Genomic DNA, 10,123 nt, shown 5'->3' on the forward strand with positions numbered 1-10,123 from the left:
AGATTCCTGAGTGGGAAGGTTGGGGCTCAGCTGGGATTCAGCATCACTGTCCCACCAAAACCAGTGATCCTCACTGCAGTCCTAAGGAATCCTGCCCAGGGAAAGGATGGAATCACCATCCTTGGAAGTGTTGAAAAACATGTAGATGTGGTACTTGGGGACATGGTTTAGTGGTGGCTTTGGCAGTGCTGGGTTAACAGTTGGTCTTGATAATCTTGAAGTGCTTTTCCAACCTAAATGATTCCATGGTTCCATGGAAGAGCTGGCAGCAAAACTGATTTCTGATGCTGTTGTTCCACATAATCCAAGCTAAACCCCATTGCAAAGCACAAGAGCTCCTGGTCCCCAGGGACAGCAGGATAACAAAGATGAGCTCCCAATTAATGCCAAGGGGTGGCACAAAGGGAAAGCCTTGGCCTGGCTGGAGATGGCAGAGTCCCCAGGGATGTTCCCTGGGAAGCATTAACACCACAGTTATCAGAATATAGAAGTCCAACCCCTGGAAAACTTCTGGTCTTCTGGAAGACCAAGGAGCCAGGCAGAGTGGGAAGGGCTTAAAAATGCCTGACAAAGCCAAGGAGAGCTTGGAGACCAGGTCCATCCATGCTGGAAGAGATGAGGGACTCTTTTAAACAGTTTTCCATGTGGCAAGAGCTTAGGAGGGCAGGAAGAGGTTTTGTGAGGAAGAGGAGGATCCCATCAGATGCAGTTATGGGATGCAGAGATCAAGGACAGCAAGGTGCAAGGATTGAGGACACAGGGATGCAAGGCCATGAGGATGCAGAAACCAAGGACACAGGGATGCAGGAATGCCAGGGCAGGAAGGAAGCCACATCAACACTTTTAGGCAACTCCATTCTTTTCCCCCATGAAGGTGAGGGGAATGGGATCCCAATGGGATTTTGGGGAATGCAGAAATCCTCCTGAGCATTTTCCCCCTCTCCCATGCAGCTGCACCCCAAATCTCTCTGCCCTGGGGAGCTGGGAAGGACATGTGAACCAGGGGGTCAGCACTCCCAGACCCTCTTCCCCTGGTGGCTCCTCCATCTCTCTGCATTGCATGGAAAAAAAAATAAAGTCCAAGGATCAATATTTGGGTTTTTTTATTAAAATATTGTTATACCAAGTGGAATGCTACAGCAATCTCGGTATAGGGTGGCATAACGAAACAGCCAGGTTTATGTTTAAATACTTAAAGATAACTTAAAACGCACAAACGAGAACTTGTCGTCTTTGGCAGGAAAAAAGTTCACAGCACGAAAAAAAATACTTATAAAGAAATACCAATATTAATATAAAATATATTAAGTCACAGGGTTTGGGGTTTTTTTTCCTCTTTCATAATTTTTTGTTTCTTTTCCATTTTGTAAACAATGCACGAGAACCGAACGCATTTTTTACGTGTCTGGGGAGAGAAAAATAAAAAATGCAGTTGGCCAGCAAATGCACATGTTGAAAGGGGAAAGAAATAAAGAAAAATATATATATATTTACATGAAGGGCGAGGATGGGAAGCTCCAAGGAGCAGGATGTTGGTGCTGGCTACGGGCAGAAGCCAGCTGCCAGTAGCCAGGGGACACAGCCAGGAGAAGAGTGACACATCCTGCTGCCTCCATCCTCAGAGCCTTTCACCTCCACTTTTCCTCCACCCTTCATCCCCTCCATTGTCATTTGTGTTTCACTGTAACCCCATCACAAAGCCTGTGACAGGCAGGATGCAGGTGATGGGAGTTTGGTGCTCCCAGTGCTTGGCTTGGCCACGTGGATCCAGGCGGTCGATGGGATGCACAGAAGATCCCTCCCAGCTCTGCCCTCGTGCAGAGTTCAGCTTGTGGGTACAGTTCAGGCCACCAGAGAGGGATTTTGCTGTTGGAAGCCAAGCACCTGGGTGGGTGCAGATGGCCAAGACCCAGAAGTGGGAGCTGGGATGGAGACGAAGTTGGGATGGAGCCAGGATGGGGATGGAGCCACTGCGGGGTCCCCGGGCTCCAGCGCGCCCTGCGCAGCCAGGGACCTGTGTGGGCACTGAGGGGACAGTGACCCTGCCACATCCTGGAGTCACTGCCGAGACCGAGGGGACACTGCTGAGCTCCCGGCTCGGCCTCTCCTTCCCAGACACTTCTCCATCCCAACATGCTGGCAGGAGGGGTGGAGAGGCCACCGTGCAGCCCTGGGTGGCCTTAAATCAGGATCTCCACCATGTCAGACAGGTCCAGGGCTCTGGCAGCGGCCGAGCTCTCTGCAGAGAAAGAAAGGATTTACAGGGATTCATAGGGATTCAAACCCACCCAACCCAACTGGGGCCTCAAAAATGCCTTTAAAAATTGCTGATCTTGTGCAAAGCCCATCCCAGGGATGGTAAACCCACGTGCTGGGCCATCCCTACTCCCTGCCCCGTGCCATCTGGGGGGACTCACCCAGCCCTGCGGTGCCCTCGCCCTGTTCGCTGCTTCCGGCCGCTCCGTCTGTCTGCGTGCTGCCATCCTTGCTGCCGTGCTTGGAGTGGGATGGCAAGGGAAGGGCAGTGGACACTGCTGTCCCTTCAGTGGTGGCTTTGCCTGCTGGAGGAGACTCTGTTAGGGATTCAAGGTAAGGGATTCAAGTTTTTAAGGCCAGATTAGACAAGGCTTGAAGCAACCTGGTCTAGTAGAAGGTGTCCCTGCCCATAGGAGAGGGTGGAACAAGATGAGCTTAAAGGTCCCTTCCAACCCAAACCATTCTGAAATTCTCTGATTGCTGGCTGATCCTGGAGGAATCAACCCTCCCCAAGCTCTCCAACTCCAAAACCACAGGAGAAAATTGCAAGCGGGTCCCCAGTGCCAAGTGAAGGTAGGGAGCAGGCAGGTGTCCCTCTTTACCTGTGCTGCCACGGGAGCTGCCCTCGGATGACCGGTCACTCTGGCCAGCCCCTGGCCAGCTCGGGGCGGCGGAGGCAGCGAAGATGGAGGGCACAGATTTGGCCGGCCGCAGGGAGCCCTGAAGGGCTTTGCTGGGGTCCCTCCGTGAGCGCTGCTGCAGGACCTTGATGACAGCATCCTTCTCCAGGATTTGGGCATGAAGGGCTTTCAACCTGGAGAGCAGGAAAGGCAGAAGCTGCAAGAGGAGCTGGATGGGAAGAGGAGGATCCAGGCACTGCCCAACCAAAAAGTTTGATGCCAAATGCCTCTGGCAAGGTGGGACTAACCTGTTCTCCATCTCCTGGTGCTTGTGGCTGGCCAGGAGCAGGTCCTCATTGAAGCTGCTGTTGGGGGAGTGCCGTGGCGAGTGGCTGATGAGGGTGGTGTCGCGCTGGGCGGCCGCCGTGGCCGCGGCGTCCATGGCGAACTGGCGCATGGTGCACTCCTCCAGGTACTTCTGCTCCCACTTGGTCATGTCGGCCTCCAGCGCCAGGATCTTCTCCTCCCTCTCCCTCAGCTGCTCCGACAGCGTGTGGGCGCTCAGCTCCGGCGTCCCCCCGCTGGTGGTGCCCGCCTGCCTCTGCAGCAGCCAAAACAAAGCCCCAGTGAGGATGAGGAGGTGCTGGGAGCATGCAGCACCCGCCGTGCCTGGCTGGAGCTGCCGTGTGTCACAGACATCTTTTATGAAAAGTCTTTTTTTTAAGCTTTTTCCTCTTGAGAAGCTGAGAGGCTTCAAGAACAGAATGTAACCAATGGTTATCTGCTGCTGTGGAATGCAACAGGTGGATCTGGGATTGGTCTCATGTGGTTGTTTCTAATTAATGGCCAGTCACAGTCCAGCTGGCTCGGATGGAGAGTCCAAGCCACAAACTTTTGTTATCATTCTTTCTTTTGCTATTCTTAGCCAGCCTTCTGATAAAATCCTTTCTTCTATTCTTTTAGTATAGTTTTAATATAATATATATCATAAAATAATAAATCAAACCTTCTGAAACATGGAGTCAGATCCTCTCTAATCTAACCCTCATCCTAATACCCCTGTGAACAGCATCAGAGCCGTGCCTCGCCAGCACCCACCTGCTGAGCCCGCAGCATCTTCAGCTCCTGCTCCAGGCGGGTGCGGAGCCGCAGCTCCAGCTGCTCCCGCTTCTCGCAGGCGGCCTGGAGCTGCCCCAGGGCTGCCTGCAGCCGCTCCACCTTCTCCACGTAGGCTCGTTTCTTCCGCAGCTCGGCCTCTGCCTTGGCCGCCCGTGCCTGGGCGCTGCCCAGGGCCTGCTCCAGCAGCTCTGCCCGCCGCCGCTGGTCCTCGTTGGCGCTGCGCAGCAGGGACACCTCCCGCTCCAGCTTCTCCTTCTCCTGCTGGTGCTCATAGCCTGCAAGGGAACCCCACAAATCTCAGACATTCAGCTTCCCTAAGGCTGTGAAGCCCAGTGGGGATTCTTTGCTTCCCAACATCTGGCCATGCCACCCTTTCCTCCAGATCTTCTGTCAAACGAGGGGCAGGGGCATTCCAGATGGCCAAAAGCCTCCACTGCCAGCCTAATTCCAGCCTAAATTTTAGCTCAGGAAGGGTGAAACCTGCCTGGTGTGAATCCAGCCACCTTAGGGAAGGGCATGCAATTCTTTCTACTAACACCAACATCCTGTCTCTCTGCTAAAATTTAAGCGCATTTTCCCCCAAAAATGCCCAGGCTTGCATGGCTGCGAAGTGCAGGAGGGAGGAGGGAGAGAACGGCCGGGCTGGCGTGGGGCGGGAGTGCGGGCTTGGTGCTGGAAGAGCCGGAGCTGCGGCAGGAATGTGGGGAATGCGGGTCACGCCGCCGGCCGGCCGCCGGGATTAATGGCTCGAGTCCAGCGCCAAGAACTGCTCCATCCTCCCTGGGGAAGGGCGAGAGCTGCCGCCCGACACCCGCCGCCTCCTCCAGCCGAGCCCTGCTCGCAGACGCCCGGGGAGCCGGGCAGGGATGGGTGTCCATCCCCCGGGACTTACTCTGTGCCAGGAGTTTGGCCACGCTGGCCTGGTTGCTCTCCTGGTTTTCCTGGTTCTTGCTAGCCAGCTGCTTGTTCGCCGATTCCAACCTCTCTGGTTCAAAACAAAAAAAAAAAAACCCAATTAAGATTTAAATGCAAGGTGTTGGCTGGAGGAAAGAGGAAATGCCTGGTTTCCCATGGAAACAGCTGGGGGACACAGAGCACCCACAGGGAGGGGGACACAGAGGGTCCCTCACCTTTCAGGTCTCGGTTGAAATCCTGCAGCCGTCGCATCTCACAGTCTCTCTTGTTCCTCATGGCTTTCTCCAAGGCTTCCCGCTTGGAAGACGCCTTGACGAGGTTTTCGTAATCCTCCGAGATGCGCTGGATCTCGTTCTCCAGCTGGGGTGGAGGAAGGGACAAGCCAGGGTTAGATATTCATGGAATGAGGAAAGGCACATGCCAGCCAAAGCCCAGCCAGGCTGCTCAGCCCAACCTGAGCTGCCAGAGGAGCTCAGTGCACCCCAAGTGCACTGTTTTGGGGGGGGAAACTGATGTTATTTTGGTCTTTTCTCTTATGGAAGAGTTTCTCCACAGATTTTGGCTCTGCCATAGCCCAGCCACGGGGAACAGCCGCCCCTTGTAGACGGCCACACAAAGGGCTTTCTGTGGCGGCTGGGATGGGGGGACAGGCAGAGGGAGAGGGTCACTGGAGAATGGGCTCCTTCTCCCCAGCCCCGGCTGCCGTGCTGCAGCTGCTCCGAGGGGAGCAAGCCGCCAGAGGGAGGAGGAGAAAGGATTAAATCACTAAAGGGGGTGAATTTTCACAGCAGCTGGTCTAGCATCGCCCCGGGCAGGAAGGGACACGGGAAGTTGCCATCATTCCCTCACCTTCTGGATGCGGCTCGCCTTCTCGGCACAGCTCTCCAGCTCCCGCCGCAGCTTCTCGCTCTCCCGCTGCAGCCTCTCGTTCTCCCGCAGGACGGCGTCTGCCCGGGCCAGGCGGCTGCCGGCCGACACCGCCTGGGCGCTGACCAGCGCCTCCACGCCCGCCGGACCCAGCGCGCCCGGGCACAGCGGCAGGAAGGCGGCTGGCACCGAGGTGGGCAGCACCCTGCAGAGAGCGAGGAGGGGGTGTCAAGGTTTGGCAGGGTGGGAGAGCTGGCTGCAGCTCCAGCATCCCATCAAGCACGTGCTGGTGCCTCCCAGTCACCTCGAAGGAGGTGGAAGTGCCTATCCTGCTTTTTAGAACTGGGAAGCGCTCGCTCTCTAGCCACAAATCCCATCTTGCAGGGATGCCTTGACCTGACCCCTCCAGGACCTGGCCAGTGGGTCTGGATGGGCTCCCAAACCCCCAGGTCCCTCTCTTGCTGGGAATGCTGCAGGCAGCCTGGCATAGGATCCACCTTGGAAGCCAGCATTTTCCTTATTTTCTGTGCAAAGCAAAGGCTCCTGACACAGGTCCTCACTGCCAAACTGTGGATGTGTCCTTTTTATACTGGGAGGAGCCAGGCCAGCCTGGCTGCCCCTTGTGCCACTGCTCCAGCATCCCACCTCACCATCCCTCCTGCAATGCCCGGAGCAGGGTGGCTGAGCACGGCCCGGCCCTGCCGCGCTCCCCCGCGGGCTGCCCGCCAAGGGCTGCATTCCTGCGGGATGATATAGGAGCAAGGAGGAATAAATACATCTTCCTCGCAGCTCCCCTTCCCCTCTTTGTTCCCTGGAAGGAGAAGGTTTTCCTGCTGGAGATGCTATCGCTCTCTGCCTGGATAGATCAGCAGGGCTGGGAGCAGTGTGTCCTCACATTGAGCCACCAGTTCCCTTCTTCCCATCATTTTCCACACTGGAAGAGGTTGTTTCCAGTCCTCCTCAAATTCCAGGCAATGCCTGGACCCCCAGATGTCCATCTCACAGTCACCCTGGGGCTTTGCCACAGGCACTGAGCTGCCAGAGGGACTACAGACCACCTGGCACCAGCCCAGGCTCTGCTCAGCAGCAATTCCAAGGATCATGGACATTCCCAGCTCAGGACCATGGCATGGCTTTCCATGGAGCAGGGAGCATATTTGTCTTCCACCCTGCCCCGTACCTATTCCACATTTAGCTGCTTCCTGGGCTGCTTCCAGCTCCTGGATTATTCCCTAAATTACCCCCAGCTCCCTCCTGGAGCATGGGGAGGAGGCATTCTCATTGCTGTGGGAATGGGATTTTCTTCACTGGTTGGAAAAGCCCAGCCACACTGGGGGAGCTGGGGACAGGAGCAGAGTGGGGGGCTCTCAGCAGACCCCCACAGCCTGGGCCAGTGAGGACAAAAGCAGCTGCTCTGGGCCCCCGCTGCCCTTCCAAGCATCCATCCTGAACATTCCTGAGAGGCATCCAAAAGCAGAGCCCAGGGGCCACAGCTTTACCTGATCTCAGGATGCTGAAATCCAGGACCTTCCCGGGAGCAGGCTCGGGGCTCAGCCAGGTAAGCATCCTGGGAAGGGATGACATAGGGATACTCCGGGGGCGGTCCCCGCGGCTCCGTGCCCTCGGGCTGCTGCCCGCGCAGGGGGACGAGCTGCCGGGAGAGCTGCGGGAAGCTGTGGGAAGCGCTGATGGGGCTCTGCGCCTTGGCCCCGTTCCTCTCCAGCGACATCCGCATGAGCCGCTCGCTCAGTGACCGCACGTGGCCGTGCTTCAGCTCCTTGAGCCCCTCGTCGGGGCGCCGGGCGCCGCTCTCGGCCCGGACTCCCGCTCCCCGCTGCGATGCCAGCAGCTGGGAATGAGCCTTGGCCTCCTCGTAGGTGGGCAGCTCCTCGCCCTTGGGCGGGCACAGCCGGTAGACGCTGTTCTCTAGGTAGACGTGGTCGGAGTGATGCTCCTGGCCCTGCGGCTCCTGCCGCGTGGATTGCTGCACCATCTGGCTCTCCTCCGGGCTCAGGCTCTCCAGGGAGGAGCGGGGGCTGCCGCCGCCGCCGCCGCCGCGCAGGGCCTGCTGCTGGATGGCCAGCAGAGTGCGGTTCTCCGTGAGATTCCCATAGCGCAGCTGCTCCTGGATCAGCCGGTGCAGCACCGTGCCGTTCGAGTCCTCCGCCGTCCTCATGTCCGTCCGTGCCGGCGGCAGAGCCACGTTTCCACCCGAGAAGGGGAGTCCCGGGGGACCTCAACAGCGACTGGACACGCCGAGACACCTGCGGGAGGGAGAAACGGGATTGTTGGGAAGCAGCCGGGGCAGGACGGTCCGGATCCTGGTGGACACGGGATTGTTTGCCAGGAATTTGGCCCGGACGTGCCGGAGGGGTGGGAGCCCGTGGCGGCGGGGGGAGAGAGGAGCAGCCCCCGCAGTGGGGTGGCCGAGCACCGGCACCGCACCTGGGGCTGGCTCCGGGGCTGGTCCCCCATGGAGCCGGGCCTGGCACTGGCCCGGGATAAAGCGGGGGATAAAGCGGCCCCACGGGACCGGGCACAGAGCCACCGGGAGATGGATAGGACCCCCCATCCCCGGACCCGGGGGTCCTGGATTGGCAGAAGTGTCCCAGTCCCGGTGAGGTCCTGGGATTTTTCCGTGGGGGAAGGAGGATATTCCGGTCCCCTTTGGAGTGGGGGGGGGCGGGCGAGTCCCGGTCCCAGCGAAAAGAGTCCCGGTTCTGGGGCCGTCCTTTTCCCATGGAGGGATCCCAGTCCCGGCTGGGGCCTTCCTTGGGCCAGGGGGGTTCGATCCCGGTCAAAGAGTCCCAGCCTCAGGGGGGTGCCCCAGTCCCGGCCGGGACGATCTCAGTCCAAGGGGGTCTCGGTCCCGGGATTGCTGGTCCGGGTGGGTCCCGGTGCCGAGGGAGGTCCCGATCCCTGCTGGGAATTCCCAGTGCCGGGGGAGCGTCCTTTCCCCGAGGGGCATCCCCGTGCCGGGGGGGTCCCTGTGCCGGTCGGGGGTCCCGATCCCGGTCGGGGGCGTCCCAGTGCTGGAGGGGTTCCCTGTGCCGGGGGGAAGGGGGTGCCAGTCCCGGGGAATTCCCGGTGCTGGGGGGTCCCGATGCCGCTCGGGGGGTCCCGGTGCCGGTCAGGGGGGTCCCGGTGCCGGGGAATTCCCGGTGCCGGGGGTCCCCGGTGCCGGTCGGGGGTCCCGGCGGCGGAACTCACCGGGGCATGGCGGAGCGGAGCGGTGCTGCGGCGGCTCTGAGCGTCCCGGGGCCGCGGGGGCCGGGCCGGGCTTTGCTATGCCCGGAATGCGGGGCCGGTCCCGCCCCGCTCCGCCCCGGGGCCGCCGCCGGCGCAGGAGCGCGGCCGGGAGCGGGAGCGGCAGCTGCGGCCGGGGGGGCGGCTCTGCCCGCCAGCTGTCCCGGGCCGTAAATCTGCCCCAGCCTTTGTCTGTGGGGCCGGGGCACCCCGAGCCTGCCGGCCCCATCTGCTCTGCCCCCTCGGGCCCCCCCTTCTCGATCCCCCCTCCTTACATTCCCCCTCTTCGCATCCCCCCGCCTCGCATCCTGCGTCCTCGCGTCCCCCCTCCTCTCATCCCCCTTCCTCGTGTCCCTCTCCTTACACCCTCCTTCTCACATCCCCCCCTTCACATCCCCCACCTCACACCCCTGTCTTCTCATTCCTCACCTCACATTCCTCATCGTGTCTTCCTTACATCCCCCTCCTCACATCCCCCTCCTTATGCCCCCCTCTTCGTATTTCACATCCCCCATCTCGCATCCCCCCTCCTCACCTTCCCCCTCCTTGCATCCTCTCTTCACATCCCTCTCGTTGCATTCCTCCCTCCTTGTGTCCTCCATCCTCACACCCCCCCCTGGCCGAGGATGCTAGCTCCCTGTGGATGCAGCAATTCCTGCCAGCTCGTGTCTGCCTCGGCACCTTTGCGTGTCCCCTGCTGCTCTCCCAGCCTCAGTTTCTCCTTTTGGGCTCTGCCACCCCCTTCCCTGGGGGGACACAGGGATGGAGGAAACCATCAGCGGCTGAACTCCCCCTTCAAAGCACCCTGGCTCATCTCTGGGGGGACACTGAGCACCCCCAGCCCCAAAGCAGTGGAGCACCAGCCCCATCCCAGCCCCAGGCTGCCGGTGCAGAGTCCAGAGGCCCCGAGAGAGACGGCAGATGGCCGGAGGGGAGGCGGCGGGGAGAGGCAGGTGCAGGGGAAAATTGCTTATTAGCTCCGGGACATTAAGCTCCCATTCTTTTGAGGGAACTCAAAAGCATCTTCTGACTGGCACAGAGCCGGGAGGCTGATCTGGGAGGGGGACATGGGGATCTCCAGCCTCCTCTCCTTGTTTTTC

The 10,123-nt window shown here is 59.7% G+C and overlaps 1 protein-coding gene across 3 annotated transcripts; it reads right to left on the bottom strand.

The window, feature by feature from the left end:
- Positions 1–1,092: 1,092 nt before the first annotated feature.
- Positions 1,093–9,123, bottom strand: AMOTL2 (angiomotin like 2). 3 transcript variants are annotated; one of them, XM_077183742.1, is made up of 10 exons: positions 8,988–9,123; positions 7,277–8,041; positions 5,760–5,982; positions 5,126–5,270; positions 4,888–4,980; positions 3,975–4,270; positions 3,185–3,477; positions 2,859–3,070; positions 2,418–2,558; positions 1,093–2,239 (listed from the first exon to the last, which is right to left on the bottom strand). In XM_077183742.1, the coding sequence occupies exons 2-10, from the start codon at positions 7,951–7,953 to the stop codon at positions 2,181–2,183; spliced, it is 2,139 nt and encodes a 712-aa protein (XP_077039857.1). In that variant the 5' UTR covers positions 7,954–8,041; positions 8,988–9,123; the 3' UTR covers positions 1,093–2,180. The 3 variants fall into 3 exon arrangements, with proteins under 3 accessions (XP_077039857.1, XP_077039856.1, XP_054495403.2); XM_077183741.1 differs by having other exon boundaries at positions 2,418–2,561; XM_054639428.2 differs by having other exon boundaries at positions 2,418–2,573.
- Between the last annotated feature and the right edge of the window lie 1,000 nt (positions 9,124–10,123).

The sequence above is a fragment of the Agelaius phoeniceus genome, chromosome 10 (assembly GCF_051311805.1).
Source record: "Agelaius phoeniceus isolate bAgePho1 chromosome 10, bAgePho1.hap1, whole genome shotgun sequence".
NCBI lineage: Eukaryota > Metazoa > Chordata > Aves > Passeriformes > Icteridae > Agelaius > Agelaius phoeniceus.